Source organism: Dermacentor albipictus, chromosome 1 (assembly GCF_038994185.2).
Source record: "Dermacentor albipictus isolate Rhodes 1998 colony chromosome 1, USDA_Dalb.pri_finalv2, whole genome shotgun sequence".
NCBI classification, from domain to species: Eukaryota; Metazoa; Arthropoda; class Arachnida; order Ixodida; family Ixodidae; genus Dermacentor; species Dermacentor albipictus.
Genome location: NC_091821.1, coordinates 148,481,083 through 148,502,558, shown reverse-complemented (window position 1 = coordinate 148,502,558; position 21,476 = coordinate 148,481,083). Strand labels below are relative to the sequence as shown.

Genomic DNA, 21,476 nt, shown 5'->3' with positions numbered 1-21,476 from the left:
AGTGAAAACCTACTCCTTCGTATGTAGACATCGCTCAAGCAATGCATGAATAATGTGTAAAGAGACTGATTACTTCATTTCTAAATGTCACAGGATCAACAATGTATTGGATATAGCTTAAGTAATTAATTACAATATGATTTAACTAATTACGCACTTATTTAGGTAATATAAATGATGCAAACGAAAATACAATAATTTATTTATTAATTAATTACCGTTCATCAATAACAAGCTTTACTTATGTTCTTATTTCACAGTTACATAATTAAAATTAATTCAATGATTGCATAATTAATTAAACGCATTCAGCTCTTTATATTGCGGTGACAACCGCTGTGTTAGACTGTTAGAAAGAAAGCGACATCGGAACACCTTTTCTGGTAATATTGAGAAACTCAGTAGCAACGAGCTGAAAGCGGAGCCTGCGAGGTTTGTAAGTACCCTGGAACATATGGCTTAGTAAATCGTTTTGTTGGGCGAATTGGTTCATGGCTGAGAAAGAAAAAGAATCAGTAGCGCAAAAGGAACCTGACGAGACGAGAACACGATTGGTGCTAACTTCCAACTGTAGTTTATTGAGGAAATATGAAATTTATACACATCACGAGACCAGTAGACAGGTATCACCTTCACACTAGAGCAGGCGGAAAACAGTCACCGAAACCCCCAAAATAACACATCACCGCCACGCCCCTTTGCGCAACCGTGCATACCTGTGGAAGAGATGAACAAGCAATTTAGAAAGCATAGAACGCCCCATTTTTCGCGAGATACTTTGACCTTAGCTGAGAATGCGCATGCGCTGACGGCCGACTAAAAACTACAAATTAAAGCAGCTACGACTTAAAAATGTAATAATAATATTTGGGGTTTTACGTGCCAAAACCACTTTCTGGTTATGAGTCACGCCGTAGTGGAGGACTCCGGAAATTTTGACCACCTGGGGTTCTTTAACGTGCACCTAAATCTAAGTACACGGGTGTTTTCGCATTTCGCCCCCATCGAAATGCGGCCGCCGTGGCCGGGATCCGATCCCGCGACCTCGTGCTCAGCAGCCCAACACCATAGCCACTGAGCAACTACGGCGGGTACTTAAAAATGTAAAAGCAACTATAGAAAGACTGCTCGGAAACCCGGCAGAGATCATCATCATCAGCCTGGTTACGCCCACTGCAGGGCAAAGGCCTCTCCCACACTTCTCCAACTACCCCGGTCATGTACTAATTGTGGCCATATTGTCCCTGCAAACTTCTTAATCTCATCCGCAGACCTAACTTTCTGCCGTCCCCTGCTACGCTTCCCTTCCCTTGGAATCCAGTTCGTAACCCTTAATGACCATCGGTTATCTTCCCTCCTCAATACATGTCCTAGCCCATGCCCATTTATTTTTCTTGATTTCAACTAAGATGTCATTAACTCGCGTTTGTTCCCTCACCCAATCTGCTCTTTTCTTATCCCTTAACGTTACACCCATCATTCTTTCCATAGCTCGTTGCGTCGTCCTCAATTTGAGTAGAACCCTTTTCGTAAGCCTCCAGGCTTCTGCCCCGTACGTGAGTACTGGTAAGACACAGCTGCTATACACTTTTCTCTTGAGGAATAATGGCAACCTGCTGTTCACGATCTGAGAATGCCTGCCAAACGCACCCCAGCCCATTCTTATTCTTCTGATTATTTCAGTCTCATGATCCGGATCTGCGGTCACTACCCGTCCTAAGTAGATGTATTCTCTTACCACTTCCAGTGCCTCGCTACCTATCGTAAACTGCTGTTCTCTTCCGAGACTGTTAAACATTTCTTTAGTTTTCTGCAGATTAATTTTTAGACCCAGCCTTCTGCTTTGCCTCTCCAGGTCAGTGAGCATGCATTGCAATTGGTTCCCTGAGTTACTAAGCAACGCAATATCATCAGCGAATCGCAAGCTACTAAGGTATTCTCCATTAACTTTTATCCCCAATTCTTCCCAATTCATGTCTCAGAATACCTCCTGCAAACAAGCTGTGAATAGCATTGGAGAGATCGTATCTCCCTGCCTGACGCCTTTCTTTATTGGTATTTTGTTGCTTTCTTTATGGAGGACTACGGTGGCTGTGGAGCCGCTATAGATATCTTTCAGTATTTTTACATATGGCTCGTCTACACCTTGATTCCGTAATGCCTCTATGACTGCTGAGGTTTCGACTGAGTAAAACGCTTTCTCGTAATCAATGAAAGCTATATATAAGGGTTGGTTATATTCCGCACCTTTCTCTGTCACCTGATTGATAGTGTGAATATGGTCTATAGTTGAGTAGCCTTTACGGAATCCTGCCTGGTCCTTTGGGTGACAGAAGTCTAAGGTGTTCCTGATTCTATTTACGATTACCTTAGTAAATACTTTGTAGGCAACGGACAGTAAGCTGATCGGTCTATAAGGTTTCAAGTTTTTGGCATCCCCTTTCTTATGGATTAGAATGATGTTAGCGTTCTTCCAAGATTCCGGTACGCTCGAAGTCATGGGGCATTGCGTATAGAGGGTGGCCAGTTTTTCTAGAACAATCTGCCCACCATCCTTCAACAAATCTGCTGTTACCTGATCCTCCCCAGCTGCCTTCCCCCTTTGCATAGTTCCCAAGGCTTTCTTTACTTTTTCCGCCGTTACTGGTGGGTTTTCAAATTCCTCTAGACTATTATCTCTTCCATTATCATCGTGGGTGCCACTGGTACTATACAAATCTCTATAGAACTCCTCAGCCACTTGAACTATCTCATCCATATTAGTAATTATATTGCCGGCTTTGTCTCTTAACGCATACATTTGTTTCTTGCCTATTCCTAGTTTCTTCTTCACTGATTTTAGGCTTCCTCCGTTCCTCAGAGCATGTTCAATTCTATCCATATTATGCTTCCTTATGTCAGCTTTCTTACGCTTGTTGATTAACTTGGAAAGTTCTACCAGTTCTATTCTAGCTGTAGGGTTAGAGGCTTTCATACATTGGCGTTTGTTGATCAGATCTTTCGTCTCCTGCGATAGCTTACTGGCATCCTGTCTAACGGAGTTACCACCGACTCCTATTGCACACTCCTTAATGATGCCCATAAGATTGTCGTTCATATCTTCAACACTAAGGTCCTCTTCCTGAGTTAAGGCAGGAATAAGAGAGAGCATAACAAAAGAAAATGGAAACACCTACCCATAACACAAAACAACTTTTCTACCTATTCGATAAAGAACAAATAACTTCGATTCCGCTACACCTGTGTTTTCACCCATATGACTTCACTCAAGTGGTTATCACATTTCTAGTTTCCTTTCTTTTTTTTTAGGTAAACATGTTTCATCATCATCATGACCGTGGAAGCGAATAAGGCGCGAACTTTTACGGCGAAGTTGTTATGGCGAATAACCGCTGCAAACACAAACGTTAACACTCAAAGCGTTACCGCTGAAAGTGCGACATTAAAACTCCGCCTACATCCGAATAATTAAAGTATCCACATTCAGTACCAGCGTTCGTACCAAACCGTCCAAACGTACTCAGAAAATGAATGCTCGAATGCGTCGTTTGAGCTACCGAAATTTCGCAAACTGTTTTGGTTGACGCGCTGCTTCAGTTGTCAGTGAGTTCTATCACAGTGGGTAACGGATATATAATGTTTATTGAGGCAATGTGCTGGACAGGCTCTCACCATGCAGGTACTTGTGCGCGACCACGTGCTGGGCATGCGCGTGTCCAACATGGGCGTAAGCGTGGTTCAAGTGAAAGTGCACCGCCTCCTGGTGGTAATAGCCCAAGTAAACGAGCACGAACACCACCGCCGCCCCCAGCACCTGCGACGGCCAAGGGAGAAGAGAGGAATGTTCCTGCAAAAAACCTAGTTGGTAGGCTCTTTCTTTTTTTTTTTGCTCCCTCAAGTCGTCTGTCGCCCCGCCTGTACAAGCTCTGAGCTAGCCTTGGAACTACCTCCCAATCCTTCCAGAATATGTGCTAACGCTTCCTTCGTATACTTCCTGCTGATCAAGCTGCCCTTTAGGCACTGTGTAGACCAATTATCAAGACTTGTGTTGGTCTTGTTCGCGCCAGGGCAATACAATATTGGTCGTATTGCAGCTTTTCAAAACGTGTTCTGAGGCTATAGCCTGAGATATAACAAAACACAGCAATCATGGCTGCATTATCTGATTCTTCAGATCAATATATGAGGACTACACTGTATGGTCATTGCATGCGTAAGTTGACATGTGGCACCGCATGCACGCATAGTAGTTCTACAACATTGCTGCTAAAACTCGGATATTTTACGATTGAAGGCACTGTTCTTTAAACGTCTGTGCATACTGATATTACCAGTAGAACTAACATAGTATACAGGGTGTCCCACGTAACTTGAGCCGAGACCTTAAAAACGAAAGGCACGTCGGAAGGGAATGGAACAGAATGCATACTATTTGCAGTATCCTATAGTAACTTGGACAACTTATTGTTTTCCCCATAAATCACTAATTAATTAAGTTTAATTACCCAACTTTTTAATTATTGGCTGAGGACCCCATGTATGATACGCAGATTTGTAGAGCACCTTCAGAAACCACCGATCGAGTTGTTTCCTGTGCGATACGTCTCACGTAGTCTTTTTTTTTTTTCGTATTGCAAAGAAAGCCCGCGAAATATGAAAAAATTCACGTGATGGAGCGCTTGCGCAGTGGTATCGTGCTGCTCTCAAGCGTGCGTTCGGTGAACAAGGTCGGCTGCATCGTGCCTGGCGACGTTGAGGCGGCAGGGTGTTATGATGGTTGTAGGCGGCTGGGCCGGACGGCGCAAATGCATGCTGCTGGTCGAGCGCTGCCGAATAGATGAAGAACGACCCGCCGCTTCCCTGTCGCCAGTCACGATGCAGTCAACCATGTTCACCGAACGAATATACCTATACCATATACGCCGACGACATTACAATCTGGGCTGCAAAGGGCAGTGACGGCCAAATCGCAACTGCCCTACAAGACGCCATTGACGTCGTAGAAAATTCTCTTGAAGGCACTGGACTCCATTGTTCGCCTGAAAAGTCGGAGCTTCTCCTATACTGCCCCACACTCCGTGGACGCCCCCCACGGGGCTCCACGAATAAACGCTAATACGACAAAATAGAGCTCAACCTGAGGGATGGCAAACCCATACCCGTGGTCCCTAGCATCCGCGTTCTTGGTTTGACCATAGAAGCCAACGGAGCTAACTCTACGGCTATCTCCAAGATCCTTCGACAGACCGCTAATACATCCAGACTGCTGAAACGAGTGACCAACCGACGAAGGGGTAAAGCCTCATCCGCCTTGTCCAATCTTTTATCATCTGTCACATTACTTCGTTGCACCCTTTCTCAACTGGTACAAAGCTGAAAAGATTAAACTGGGCATCATCATCAGAGGAGCCTATAAGCAGGCCTTAGGACTACCCAACCACACCAGCACGGAACTTCTACTACAATTAGGTATCCACAACACGCTAGACGAGTTAATCGAAGGCCAACGTCGATCTCAACTAGAGCGGCTTACCTTCACGGAAACGGGCCGCAGCATTCTAACAAAGCTTGATATCTACCAACGTCAACATGGAGACAAACACCCAATACCACGCGACATTCAGCAATGGATACACGCCGACCCTATTCCGAAAAACATGCACCCAGACCACAACAAAGAACGCAGGAAGGCACGAGCTACCTCCCTCATCAAAGCTTATGCCAACACTGCGGGCGTCACCCTCGTCGACGCAGCTGAGTACCAAGATGGAGGGCGCTTTGCGGTGGTTACCACAGCAGGCGGCTTGCTCCGGCATGCTGCCAGCGTCGTTACCCAAAATGCCGAGACGGCCAAGGAAGTGGCCATCGCCCTGGCCACTCTTGACCCAGCCTGCACACCATACTGAGCGATTCTCGCGCAGCAATCAACAACTACATCAAGGGTCGTATTTCTCAGCAATCATCCGTATCTAACAACAAGCCCCGCATTCGTCTGAAAATCAAATCACCCTCGTCTGGATCCCAGCACACGTTGGCGTTGTCCACCCGCACCTCACCAACCTCAACGAGGTTACACACTCCGTAGCACGAGGACTAGTCAACCGTGCCGGAGACGGTGCAGGCGGTCCCGCAGGACGCGACCGCCTTACTAGATACAACGACCTTGTGAAGACATTTTACCTCGCAACAAGAACCTTCCCCACCCCTCACTGCAAGTTAAACAGAGTACAGGCAACCACCATTCGCCTGTTACAGACGAATACATACCCCTCCTTCACACGCTATCACACCATATACCTCGACATCTACCCGAGCCAGACGTTCAAGGTCTGTAAAACTGAATCAGCAACACTCCCCCACATGCTATGGGAGTGCAAACATCAATACCCAGACCTTAATCCCGTGACCCTCTCGTCGAGATGGCACACCGCCCTGCGCAGCTCCCATCTCGACGACCAACTCTGGGCTAGAATAGCAGCTTGGGCTTGTTGGTTTTCCATCCTGCTAGTAACAGCGCAAAATGTAGACAAGAGACGAGACAAGAAGACACCACAAGCGCTGACTTTCAACAACGTTTATTCCGAAAGAAACACGGCTTCTTATAACCATGGTCCACACGCGTCGCAGTCACGTGATCGCACATCATGTGAAACATGCACTTTTTTCTTTTTTGCACTCAAGATAGTGGTTGCACGTGCAAAAGGTCAAGTTCTTTTTTTTGTCAGTAACAAGGACGGCGTGCTAACGCATTGGTCACGAAGTCTGGTAATCTCGGCTGCCTCAATTATCTCCCGGACCAGCTGGTCATTGTGTTTCTTCAGCACTTTACAGCGTCTGAATCCTGCGGCGCAATCTTTTGAGGGGCAATCCCTGATATGTATGCCTAGATTCCTGTTAGCCTGCTCGACGCTAAGTTTGTGTTCCTTCAGTCTTCCATTTGTGCATCTAGAAGTTTGCCCTATATACCTTTTTCCACATTTCAGAGGTATTGAATACACCACGGCTTCTGTGCACTCCACAAACCAATTCTGGTGATTAATCGTGCACCCTTCCTGGTTTATCGGCTCTTCAGCATAGACGCGTCGGCAAAGGCTTTTTAGTTTTTTCGGGGCAGTAAGCACTACATTAACTCCAGCTTTGCGCCCAATCTTTTTCAAGCGGTGAGATAAGTTGTGCACGTATGGCAGGGCCACGGTCCGTCGCTTTTCTTTCATTTTTGGCTTCTCGCCACCTGGCTCGCCATGGGCACGCTCGAGTTTTAGGTTCTTGCTCATTTTTTCCGCAACGGACACAAGAAGGTGCGACGGGTAACCAGCCCTAGTAAGCCGGTCAACCTGCCGACGAAAACTTTGTTCCATTGCGTGGATGCACGATTTTTTGAGCGCATTTGTTAGACAAAGGTTTGCAATTGCTCTCTTCACTAGTTTTGAATGCGCTGATTCGAATGGCAGTGGCGCCTTGTCGCCTCTGGGCTCATAGGCCCAGCAGACCTTCCCTTTGGAGAGCTCGAGTCTGAGATCAAGGAATCTCAAAGACCCTTGCGTGGGGACCTCGTGGGTAACAGCAAGCGGCTGAAGGGCATGACTAAAGCATGTTACTGCCTACGAAACTGCGTCATCTGAATTCGTGCCAGAGCCATCACATAGAACCAAGTAATCGTCAACATACCGAAATACTCCCCGGACGTTTGTTCTGGTTAGGGCGTTCTGAAGTAATCTATCTCTCTGGGCAAGAAACAAATCGCTAAGTGCTTAGTCAGCTAAATGTCAGCTATTTAGTCTGCTAAATGCTTTAGTCATGCCCTTCAGCCGCTTGCTGTTACCCACGAGATCCCCACGCAAGGGTCTTTGAGATTCCTTGATCTCAGACTCGAGCTCTCCAAAGGGAAAGTCTGCTGGGCCTATGAGCCCAGAGGCGACAAGGCGCCACTGCCATTCGAATCAGCGCATTCAAAACTAGTGAAGAGAGCAATTGCAAACCTTTGTCTAACAAATGCGCTCAAAAAATCGTGCATCCACGCAATGGAACAAAGTTTTCGTCGGCAGGTTGACTGGCTTACTAGGGCTGGTTACCTGTCGCACCTTCTTGTGTCCGTTGCGGAAAAAATGAGCAAGAACCTAAAACTCGAGCGTGCCCATGGCGAGCCAGGTGGTGAGAAGCCAAAAATGAAAGAAAAGCGACGGACCGTGGCCCTGCCATACGTGCACAACTTATCTCACCGCTTGAAAAAGATTGGGCGAAAAGCTGGAGTAAATGTAGTGCTTACTGCCCCGAAAAAACTAAAAAGCCTTTGCCGACGCGTCAATGCTGAAGAGCCGATAAACCAGGAAGGGTGCACGATTAATCACCAGAATCGTTTTGTGGAGTGCACAGAAGCCGTGGCGTATTCAATACCTCTGAAATGCGGAAAAAGGTATACAGGGCAAACTTCTAGATGCACAAATGGAAGACTGAAGGAACACAAACTTAGTGTCGAGCAGGCTAACAGGAATCTAGGCATACATATCAGGGATTGCCCCTCAAAAGATTGCGCCGCAGAATTCAGACGCTGTAAAGTGCTGAAGAAACACAATGACCAGCTGGTCCGGGAGATAATTGAGGCAGCCGAGATTACCAGACTTCGTGACCAATGCGTTAGCACGCCGTTCTTGTTACTGACAAAAAAAGAACTTGACCTTTTGCACGTGCAACCACTATCTTGAGTGCAAAAAAGAAAAAAAGTGCATGTTTCACATGATGTGCGATCACGTGACTGCGACGCGTGTGGGCCATGGTTATAAGAAGCCGTGTTTCTTTCGGAATAAACGTTGTTGAAAGTCAGCGCTTGTGGTGTCTTCTTGTCTCGTCTCTTGTCTATATTTTGCGCTGTTACTAGCAGCAATTCTGGGCGACCCAGCAGGCCTACGAAGCGGCGAAGAAGCAAGACCTCGACGTCCCACCGTGGGAGGCCTAGGCCCAGCCGACTGAACTGTTGGTGCTCATTAAAGTTCACTCTCTCTCTCTCTCTACGTGAGACGTATCGTACAGGAAACAACTCGATAGGTGGTTTCTGAAGGCACTCTACAGTTATACCTATCAGACTTGGGGTCCTCAGCCAATAAATAAAAAAAGTTGGGTAATTAGACTTAATCAATTAGTGAGTTATGCGGAAAACAAAAAAATTGCCTGAGTTACTATAGGCCAGTGCGAATAGTATGCGTTCGGTTCAATTCGCTTCCGACGCGCCTTTCATGTTTAAAATCTTGGCTCAGGTTACGTGGGGCACCCTGTATATAGGGGCACATGAAGGATGCACATTGAATAAAACGCAAGTACTGATGCCATTTCATGGGCTGCTCTTGATACACACAACCTTTTAGTAAAGAGATCCAAAAACAACTGTGCAAAACGAAACTTTATTTCATAAATAAATGCAGTTACAGTATGCTTGCTTCACATAATGTAGGAGAGCGCTCGAATAACTCATATACAGTGATTTGTATGCGAATGAGCCAAGAGTGCAATCAAGAGACCAATCAAGAGGATCACAGTCAAGCGCCGCGTCTTATGCGTCAATGCTACGGAAACTCACTAAACAGGCAGAAAGTAATACACCAGAAAGATCCAATGTTCGCACACATTATTCTCAGCGACCTTACGCGCCTACTGCAGCAGTAATGCCAGTTAATAGCGTCCATACCACCTCATCGGTGGCGCAGATTATTTTGCCAGTGCTTATCGCAGGTCTTAAGGCAATCCTATCTGATCTGCCGGACGTAAACAGCGTACCAGAAGTGAAAGGCGTGTTGCCTCTGGAAGCACTACTGTGTTAACAATCTGGGTAAAAGCTGTGGCAAGCAGTATGTGAATAACCGCTGCAAAAATTGTCTCCATATTTCAGTGGAATGCCAACAGTCTTCGAAAGAAGTGTGCTGACTTTCGTGAACTGCTCGTACAATACAACTTTCCAATACTTTCCATTAAAGAGGCGGGAATCAGTGATTATTTTCGCATCTAGAATTATGTGATATGCAAGACGTCTTGTCAAGGTGCTGTTAGCAGAGTGCTCCAGTGCGTCAGAAAACATTTACCATCTTATCGAATTCAGTCCAGTGATTCATACTTTCCGCAATTCATCGCATGTGAAGTATCCTTTGGTAAGCTGTGCAAACAGTGATTAATCTATATCTACAACCTTCAGACCGTATTTCAGTGGAAACGCTAGTGGACATCTTCAAAATAGCTCATTCTAATGTATTTATCTGTGGAGACTTCAATGCACACAACATTATCTGGGGCAGTGATCGTTGTGATGCACGTGGTAATGCTATTGATTACGCCATAGATAAATGCAACTTGACTGTGTTAAACGACGGATCTCTAACATTTATTCCTGGATATGATTATTCAAACTGCATAGATGTAACCCTGTGTTCAGAAGATCTAGTGAATGGTGTGGCATGGACAACGGATGTGGAAACGCGCGGAAGTGATCATTTTCCCATCCTTGTAAATCACCCTAGCATGCACTGTGATATCAGGCGGTACAGCAGACTAACCAACTGGAAAGCTTTTTGGTACCGCCTAACGGATCAAATTGATCAACATACAACGCTTGAAAGATTTACTGAATTTTTGCAGGATAGTGTGAATATATGCACACAGAAGGTCTAAATTCCAAAAGATTATGCTGCAGTTTACGGGTATGAACACTTAAGAATCATCAGACGCCCATCCGAAAGAGCGTATACCAACGGAGCGTAAGTTTAAAAGCATACAAAACGCTCAGAAAATTCACAATGTAATGCGCAGACACATGGAAAATTTAGGCAAACAGCGCTGGCGCGATTTCTGCAGCACGCTGTCTCCTCACACGTCTGTCCCACGAATTTTCCTAGTAATTTGTTCTTTAAGCGGACCTTTAACACAGAGCTTCCCCTTTCGTGCTCTCACTGTAGCTAGGGACACGTGTGAGATAATACTTGCAGATGAATTTTGCGAGCTTCTTTCCAGACCTGATTTTTCATCACAATGTGCAGGATTTGATAATTCAGTAATCTTAGCTAAGCAGAAAATTACTGCTTGCTATTGGGCACAACATCCTCAATTAGATCATGCTTTCACATTAAGCGAGCTTCAATGTGCAATTGCATCATGTCGCCTGAAGTTTGCTGCTCGGCCGGACGGCATTACGTACAATATGCTAAGAAACCTCGGGCCGACAGGTACAAACGCTCTCTTAGACATCTATAATAATCTATGGATAGAAGAAAAGGTAACTGACTCTTGGAAGGTCGCTCGAATAACTCCAATTTTAAAACCGGGTAAGACGCCTTTGTGCCTTGAATCCTTCCGCCCAGTGAGTTTGACAATTTGTTTATGCAAAGTAATGGAGAATATGATTGACGCGTGACTTCAATGGTGGTGTAATGAAACGGATGTGTTTGCCAACTACTTAGCAAGTTTTAGAAAACAGAGATGCACAACGGATGTAATATTGAATACAGTAACCTTTGTGGAGCACGAACGTGCATGTGGAAACTTGACGATAGCAGTATCCCTAGACATCAAGAGGGCATTTGACACTGTTATTCACGTTCATGTTTTGCTAAGTATGTTAGAACTCGGAATGTCTGGCAGGTCCTTGCGATGGATTTCTAAATTTTTATCAAGTCGCAAAATATTCGTTCAGACGGATGAAGGAAAGAGTGCTGAACGTTGTCAAACAGGGAGTACCACAGGGAAGCGTACTCAGCCCTTTTCTTTTTAACTGCGTCATGGCTGATTTAACAAAAAGACTGCCATCACATTTGAGATTCTCACTGTATGCCGATGACGTGTGCATACTACTATGGCCACAGCGTGCGACTCAACTGCTTACGTGCTCATGACTCCTCATTGAGTTTGCATTAACTTATATAAAAATGAATACGAAGTTGGAAAGAAGTTTGACAATTCAGCGAGAGAACTCGCGGCGTCCGGTCATCGCCTCGCACGTTACAACTGCATGATCTGTGCGGTTATATACGTATCCATAACAAGGGACGCAACCGGGGTGCTATCCTGGACATTGACAATTTCCGCCGTATTGTTGAATTCTCTATCTTGTCAGTTTTGATGAGCTCATAGGGTTGCTACGGCTTCTCTGGTTGGCTGAAAACGCCACCCCGGAGGAACTTGACAGTACCCAGAAAGCGCTCCCGGTCCTAAACGGTTCTGTACCGATAAATCAATCCAAAAGGAAACAACTGAAGTTCACAGTTAAGCCCGAAACGAAACAACCGATGGATCATCCAAAGCTTGTGAGGTGGTTGATGTTACCAGTTGTGTCAATTACATCGTTGAACACAGCTTGAACAATATGATCACTTGTCATAATTAAGATGTGCTGGCTGTGTTGGCCGTGTACGTGCTCCTACTGCAGTCAAAGGCGTAGATGCCGACTCGCGCCAAAATGCCTGATACGGTACACTGACACCCGTACAAGCACCCTGCAATGAAGTTTGCCTGCACATGTCGCGCCACCTAGCAGCGGCGGTGAGCATCCGCGAGTAGGGCCTCAGTGCCATTTCACCATTGTCCGTGGTGCGCTCAGGCCCGCCTGAAAGCCTGCTTTTCCAATTTTCCAATAGATTCCTCGCGGCCTCTCGGCAGTTCCTCCGTGAGAAGCGTGAACAAAAAGAACAAGCGCAGATACTGCTGCGTTAAGGATTGTCACAACCACGAAGGAAATGTCGGCATCAAATTGTACCGCTTCCCTTCTATAAACCGTGGGAAGAAGCCCGGCGGTTGAAGTGTATCGTCGCGGTTCGTGTTGCTCTTGCGAATTTCTGCTAAACGAACTCAGACGTAGATGAAAAAAGAACAAGCATTGGCATCCGTAAAAACGCACAATAAAGCGACGACTGCATAAAAACGTGTGAACTAATTGATTCCCGCTGTTGTAAATTGGTTTAGGTAGTTCTTTAGCTCGTCTCGCTCCAAACAAACGCGCCGTGGTTGTTACGTGTAAAATCTAGCTTCGTAAATGCTCCGTGCTGGAGCTTTGTACGCACTGTGCTTTTTGTTGTTCGTTAATAACACTTGCAGCTTCTTTCTGCGCCAAGATCAAGACGAGACTACTGAAACTAGGCTCATTCATGCGGATGTTTTCTCGTGCTTAGAAAAACAGAAATGAGGTTGGAGTACACCGCAGCACACGTCGAGTATTCACAAATTAGCTTTTCTATCACGTACGCTAGCGCAAATTTGTTCAGCCTTCGCGTTGTTTAGTCTCAGCTGATTGCTCTCTATTGTTTCAACGGTGATCACATCTCACGTTCGAGCCCGAACGACAATACCAGAATATGCTCAAGGAACTTTGTCAAAGGAGAAAAAAAGCGGTTACCTGCCATTTCGCCAAAACCTCTACAATTGTGAGGAGCAAGGCACGCTCCACTTAACGAAGCCACAAATGACAGTTGAAAAACGTCTACGCCCGTATTTGCTCACTTAAGTTGCATAAAATAATGATTTGTTAACTTACTTTGAGTTAGACGTCGTAAGCATGCTCGCTTTCTTGTGACAAACACTTCGCGACCTGCGGTGATTGCTTAGTGGCTATGGTGTTGGGCTGCATGCTAAGCACGAGGTCGCGATATCAAATCCCGGCCACGGCGGCCGCATTTCGATGGGGTCAAAATGCGATAACACCCGTGTACTTAGATTTAGGTCCAGATTAAAGAACCTCAGGTGCTGCCCACCCAGGTGGTCCAAATTATTCCGGAGTCCCCCACTACGGCGTGCTTCATTATCAGATCGTGGTCCTGGCACCTAAAAACCCATAATTTAATTTAAGCACTTCGCTGCGATGTCCGTGCTGTTTACTTCTTTCACGCGATATACATGGTTGTAGTCGTAAATTTGACGTCTTTTCTCAAGCGTCGGTGGTATAAAGCGGGCTTCGATGTCTTCGATTGCCTTAAAACCACAATTTAGAACGACCGACACGTTTCAAACGAGCGCCGCAAAAGCTTGCCTCCGTAGCAGTGGCCGCCTCGGTGTTTCGCGTAACTGACACGGTGGCGCTGACGGCTGAGCCGATCGCTTCACCGGCTGACCATTGAGAATACCTTATATAGAGTTGTGTCGAGACGCCCAGATGTGGCGCGGCGCGAGGTTATTAGTGCAGGGTCCCGTTGGTTGGTTGTGGTCATGGAGGTCGGAAAAAGAAAGTTTTCTTCATTCGGGATTCTCTGGGACCATGAACGACAGTGTTGCGTGGTTATTAAATTTGTAGCATTTTATTCACAAGCGTATTATTCACACATCTTAATGTGAAAATTTTAGTGAAGACTAAGTTCTGGTATACGCTGTCCGAACGAGACAAACGTAGGCTTTCGTCCACTGGCGCGACTGACGCAATGCTGGCGCCCCACTGTGTTCTCGGCTCTCTGCTGTCTCACGTTGTTGGTGTCACGTTAAAATTAGTACACGTGCCAAGTGCAGAAACGTGTTGTCCGTCACCGCGTCATTGCGGGACCCCCTTCTGAGCGAAGCTTGTGGGGGAAAATATTCTGCGTAAATGTCTTCATAGTGTCTTAATGATTTCGGTGTCTTCGACTTGAAAATGCTTTCAAGATTTCTAAATGCACTATACATCAGACGCCTGCTCCATAACTTCATTTAGCATTATAGCTTGGTCAAGTTGGGTTGAGTAGGCAGCTGACTTTTGCTTCCTGAGTTTCACCCGCTACGACGTTTAGCTAGCCGGACGTATACGGCCTCATGAGAATGTCGCGTCATATTTTTTTATTGAATCGTTTCAGCGCCTGAGCTGCGCGATGTCGACGCGATTACCTGAAGCACTCTGAACATCTCGAAAGCGCTTGTAAATTGCGCCTAAAGAAACCTTTTCCCGCTCCTGAGCCAGCATGACGAAAGGACAGGGGCAATATGGAGATCGAGAGCGGAAAGGTATTTTCGTTTTCTCTCTCTCTCTCTCTTGCCAACATATGGCGCCTGCCACTTTAACAAAAGCGCACCCACAGTGACTAAACCAGATCAAAATACGTTTTTTTTTAATTATGGGGTTTTACATGCCGAAACCACGGTTTGATTATGAGGCACGCCGTAGTGAGGGACTCCGAAAATTTGGACCGCCTGCGGTTCTTTAACGTGCACCTAAATCTAAGTACACGGGTGTTTTCGCATTTCGCCCCCATCGAAATGCGGCCGCCGTGGCCTTCGTTTGTTTTCCCCAATGCTGGCAGAGAGAATAAAAAATAAAAGAGCACGCACCCACACTTTAAGTATTCGAGCAGCATCAGCTTCGACGAAAGCGAATACCTTGGTTCCGCTGCCGACACGTGTGCTGCGTACCAGATAGGAGTCGCGTGCCTTGCGGCTTCCAGCGGAACCCCGCGCTGCCGTCCGGCGACCTTTTGCTCCGGTCAGCTGAGACGCGGCGATAACTACGCGATCCTCGTCCAGTGACTTGGGTCGCGGAGTCTGCACCCTGACAATTAACAGCCGACATACTTTGGACTCCCGACGCCCATTTGCAGGCGGTCCACGCGGAGCTCGCAGACGCGCATGGCTGCAGGCCCATCGGCCCGATCGCGTGCCCTGCAAACCTACTTGCTTGTATATACCATAGCCACCGAGACGCGCACAAAACGCGCTGCGCCACCGCATTGCATTCGTCTCGTGTCCACAGGGTGGCCTCGGCGGAAGTGCGCAGACGGGCTTGCCGCTTCTATATAGCTCATGAAGGGCACCAGTGGTTGACCATTTTGTTTTTTGTTTGCTTATTGAAGTCAACAGGCATTGCCAGTATATTGACAGGCACTGCGAGACTACATAATCTAATAAATGTCGATACGAGCTGGCCTCGGACGCACTAATGGTATGCAAGTGAAGCTGTTGCGCTTCACATACTTTCGGTATACGTTTAAAACGTGACTGACCGCAATTAGGTCTAGGTCGCGAGTGGACAGCGCCTCACCCCGCTTGTTATGTCGTAGAACGACAATATATATATATATATATATATATATATATATATATATATATATATATATATATATATATATATATATATATATATATATATATATATATATATATATATATATACGCTTCCGAATACACGCCTGTGTCTGAAGCCGCCAAATACGCCGAGGACTGTAGGCAGCTCGCACGAACCCTTACGACCGCTGCTCAAGGTCGTCAAAAGCTGCTGCGTGACAGTGGCGCGCTTATACCACTTATTCAGACTGGTTCCCTTGTTTGGTTATGGGTCCCGCCTCACAGCCCTGGTCTTTCAACCAAACTCCTTGCACGCTATGATGGCCCCTACCGCGTCGTAGACCGTACCTCGGCTGTCACCTACGAACCTGTAACGCCATCCTCCGACCTTAGGCATCGCGGGCGTGACACTGTTCATGTAAACCGACTTAAGCCATCCTATGACCCCCTCATCCTACCTACGCCGTAAGTCGCCAGAATGGCTCCTCTTCTCTCCCGATGTCCATTGTAGTGAAGAGGAACACGAAGAAAATGCTCTTGTATCGGCTGTGCCCGCGATCAGCGTTCGGGTACTGCCGGTGCAACTAGACTGTGCTAGTGTCTTATAATAAATCCTCATATTACATTACACACACACACACACACACACACACACACACACACACACACACACACACACACACACACACACACACACACACACACACACACATATATATATATATATATATATATATATATATATATATATATATATATATATATATATATATATATATATATATATATATATATATATATATATATATATATATGTATATATATATATATTTATTTATTTATTTATTTATTGCAACGGGGGTGTTCGCGTAGCAGCACTAGTTCTAGGTTGCAGCGGTAGGCTTAAACAGGTCGGTGCTATATCGAAACGGGGAAGCCAGCACTCCTCGTCTTCTCATTCACTAGCACCATGCCCACTGCCCAGTGCCTTCAGTACAATGGTCAAATGGACGCGCGTCTCCCACTTGATCATGCCAAAAAGTAGCATACTCCGATCCATTGACATTAGAGTTTGCTTTAGTCACTTGCTCGAGGCATGGGACTCGCTGGGTAGATGTGCCTTTCTATCGATAGATGTGCCTTGCTATGGCAGCCAGCGCGATGCTGCTCCGTGCCCCTCGCGGTCGCAGCGCGCTGGCTGCCCGCTGCTGGGTGACGTAAGCAAAACGTCGCATCGAGGGGCGCGGCTTTGCGCTCGCTGCAGCCTCCCAGTTTCACTTTCGCCCGCTCTTATAGACGACATTCGTCGTGGCAGTTCGGCGGGAAGTCGCATTTTTCCAGATCCAAAAGTGTATATACCTTGTACGGAGAGCTCCTTTCAATTTCCCGGTTACGATGAGCCTGCTGAAACTAAAAGCTAAAAAACGTAATTAATGTAGTTTTTATATAATTAACGACTAATTACCACGTATCACCCGTCATTCCGTGGTAGCCACCACTGATGGTATGTCTCTGGAGGAACCGTCCTTTTATTTCAAAACGGCTATTTTTAAATATTACTTAGTCATTGCAGAAAACCGGCAAAAAACAAAATTGTAAGTCTTCGCTAAAACACCCGGTATATATTAACTTGGTGGCACTGCTCTTTTATAACAACGCCGTTAGAAATCTTCTCTTGCTTTCATCATAAAACAAAAGCGTTATTGATCTATTTTCGCGGTTAAAAAGAATGTTTTGAGAGTTGAATATGTAAAACACGTGAAATTCAGTTTCAGCACACATGTGGCTTTAGACTGTCTTTTTTTTTGACAGACCTGATAAAAATGAGGAAAACTTCTGGGAATAGAAATCGGGGATGTTATTGCACTGAAAAATTGAGACAGTAAAGTTCATCGAAGCAAAGTTTTCCATGCACGGGGAAAAAAAATGGAAGAGCAGCGACAACGTCGGTGCCCCACATTGGTATACTAAACGGAATCACGGCGGCGCGTATACAGGTGGGAGAGCCAAACAAGGCCCCGCCTGCGCGCTCTATCCCCGAGCTGTCGCTGCTTCACCATGAAACGTGCTGTTGAATTGCATGAATGAGTGAGCAAAACGTCATTTCAACGGATGGCTCTCTGGCTTAGAAAGAGAGTTGGGCAATAAGGGTAGGATAGGTGAAAGCTATCAACGGCCTTGAAGTCTGGCAAAATGCCGTGCACAGTGCGTTCGTTTTCCGGAGCTCGGCTCTGGTTTCTCTTTATATTCCCCCTTTTCCTGTGTGGGGTATCAAACTGGACGCCCGTTTGGTTGACCTGAGTGAGTGAGTGAATAAACTTTATTGTAGGTCCGGCGAGGACGTGAACTCGTCGCGCACCCGGCTAGTCCCACGTCGGGACCGGCAGGTCTAGCCCACCGGCCCGGTCGCGGGCACGCCGGACGGCCAGGATTTGCTTTTCTAGAGCGGGGCTACGCAAAAGCGAGTCCCACTCCTCCTTGATGAACTTGGGGTATGTCGACCCGCACTCCCAGAGCATGTGAGGTAGAGTGGAGGTCTGGCCGCAGGACGGGCAGGCGTCGTCGCGATACACGTCGGGGTAAGCCTCGTGGAGAGCGGACAGACACGGATATGTGCTGGTCTGTAGGAGCCTAAGCGAAACGGCTTGCGCCCTATTCAACTTGGGGTGAGGGGGTGGAAAGACCTTTCTGGACATGTAGAAATATTTAATAATCTCGTTGTGAGTAGCGGGAGCGTCGCTGTGACCGTAGAGAGGAGGGGAGTCAGTGCTCCTTATAGAGGAAGCGCGGTCGGTGAGGTCACGCGCAGCCTCGTGGGCAGACTCATTGAGGTTCGGGGGAGCACTCTTGACCGATCCTACGTGAGCGGGAAACCAGTGAATTGAATGGTTTGTGAGAGCATGTGGACTCGAGCCGCTAAGACGACGAACAGCTTCCTTGGCGATGCAACCCTTTTGAAAAGTCCTAGCTGCCGTTTTGGAATCAGTATAGATTTCGGACCCACGACCGTCTAGCAGGGCGAGGGCGATGGCGACTTGCTCGGCGACTCCGTGGTCTGAAGTGCGAATCGAGGCGCTATTGGAAATGTTTCCGCTCGAGTCGACCACAACGACGGCAAAGGTCTTCCCGTCACTGTACTCCGCAGCGTCGACGAAGCTTGCGCTAATGTCGTGTCGCTTGATCTGTTTGAGGATGGCTGCTGCTCCGGCCTTGCGTCTGCCCTCGTTGTGGACGGGATGGACGTTTCGGAGCACAGGGGCCACTACGAACTTGTCTCGAATGCACCTAGAGATCGGGGTACTGACCATCGAGAATTCCGCAGGGTGGTAACCGAGCTCTTCGAGGATGCGTTTACCCGCCGCTGTGGTGGCCAGGCGACTGAGTTGCGTGCGTTCTTGGGCTTCGGCAATCTCCTCGGCGGTGTTATGTACCCCCAGCTTCAAGAGATCCTCGGTATGGGTCCTGATGGGTAGCCCGAGAGCCCTCTTGACTATTTTGCGGATAAGAACGTTGAGCTTGTCTCGCTCCGCTCTGAGCCAGTTGTGCATAGAAATCGTGTACGTGAGGTGGCAGAGTACGAAGGCATTGATCAGCCTGAGAAGATTGCTTTCCTTCATGCCTCGATGCCGGTTTGCGATTCTGCGAACGAGGCGGAAAGCGTTGTCCGTCTTTGCGATAATCTTGCGGAGAGCAGTTCCGTTTCCGTCGTTGAATTCGACAAACATGCCCAGGACCCGAATAACGTCGACCCTGGGTGTCACCCCCCCCCCCCGTCACAAGTGCGAAGTCTGATGCTGCTTTCAGAGACTGGCTTCCAATCTTTGGGTCTGCCTCCCTTCTCCTTTCTGTAAAGTAGCAGCTCCGACTTGGCGGGGGAGCATCGAAGTCCGGTGGGGCGGAGATACTCCTCGATCACGTCAATCGCCTCCTGCATGGCTTCTTCGAATCTGCCCTCGCAGCCGCGGGAGAACCATATGGTGATGTCATCGGCGTAAATGGTGTGCTTGACATCCTCGACGCGCGCCAACCTCTCGGAAAGACCAATCATACAGATGTTAAACAATGTTGGGGAGATGACGGCGCCCTGAGGAGTGCCCCGCCCTCCGAGGGGCACATCTTCGGAGCGGAAGTCTCCAATGCGAAGCTTGGCCTTCCTGTCAGTTAGAAGATAGCTGACGTAGTTGTGGAATCTGGAACCGAGACCCAGGTCTGAAGTGGTCTTGACGATGAAGGTGTGGAGCACGTTGTCGAAAGCCTTCTCGAGGTCCAGACCGAGCAGAGCCTTGACGTCTCTGGAACGGCCATCCACAATCTGATGCTTGATTAGTTTCATGGCATCCTGCGTTGAGAGTCCGGCGCGGAAGCCGATCATGTTGTACGTGTAAACCTTGTTGTCTTCGAAGTACCCGTTAAGACTGTTGAGGACGACGCGCTACATGACCTTGCCGACGCAGGAGGTCAGAGAAATCGGCCTCAAGTTTTCGATGTTCGGGGCCTTGCCGGGCTTGAGAATGAGCACCGTGCAGGCCGTCTTCCATTCTGCATGTACAATGCCGCTCTTCCAGGACTCGTTTATCTTGTCGGTCAGAAAGACAATCGACGTGTCGTCGAGGTTTCTCAACATTCCGTTGGTTACTCCGTCCGGACCCGGAGCAGACTTGCGGTTGAGCGCGAAGATGGCCTGTCTGACCTCGGCAATGGAGAAGTCTTCATCCAGCTCGGGGCGTGGAGGGCCTCGGTAGTCCAGGAGTTGGGTCGACGGATCTCCGTCGCGACGGACATGCAGGTACTTCTGTATGAGTTTTGCGACGAGTTCATCGACCGTGTTAGACCTGGTGGCTTCGTGAAAGGCCCGGGCCAATGTATGCCTTTGATTTGACTTCGAGCCGCTTTCATCGAGAAGGTGCTTCAGCATACCCCAGGATTTGCCGTTGCGCATCTGTCCGTCGATGGATTCGCAGAGCTCGTCCCACTGCTGCTGGCATAGCGCCTTGCAGTGGTCTTCGATGACCTTGTTGAGCTCCGAAATCTTCTTTCGGAGTCTGCGATTGAGCCTTTGACCCTTCCATCGGCGGAGCATGGCGGTTTTGGCCTCGATCAGATGGGCGAGTCTGCTGTCCATCAGCTTGACGTCGAGATCTGTTTCCACTTTCTTGTTGGCCGCGGAAGCGTCGTTCTGGATACCTTCACACCATTCTTCGAGAGTGGCGGGTGCCCTGGCTCTCCCGGGTTCGTCACGAATCTTGCGAAAATGGTCCCAATCGATGAACGTGAATTCCCTGACCCTACTCCGAGACACCTTGAAGTTGGTCTCGAGAATGTAGTGGTCGTTGCCGAATTCCATGGCGGTGTTCTCCCAACCCACGTCCTCGACGTTCCTCACGAAGGTGAGGTCGGGTGTCGAGTCCCGGGTGATGGAGTTGCCGATGCGCGTAGGAAAATTCTTGTCAGTGACTAGAGTGAGGTCCATCTCGTTGGCGTCTTGCCAC

At 47.6% G+C, this 21,476-nt stretch overlaps 1 protein-coding gene across 1 annotated transcript in view; it reads right to left on the bottom strand.

Annotated features, from left to right (window-relative positions):
• Positions 1-21,476, bottom strand: part of LOC135903011 (DAP3-binding cell death enhancer 1-like) — a 50,359-nt gene that overhangs the window by 18,663 nt on the left and 10,220 nt on the right. Inside the window, exon 2 of the mRNA XM_065433383.1 lies at positions 3,673-3,814. Within this exon, the coding sequence (XP_065289455.1) occupies positions 3,673-3,814 (142 nt within the window). The remainder of the gene's footprint in view (positions 1-3,672; positions 3,815-21,476) is intronic.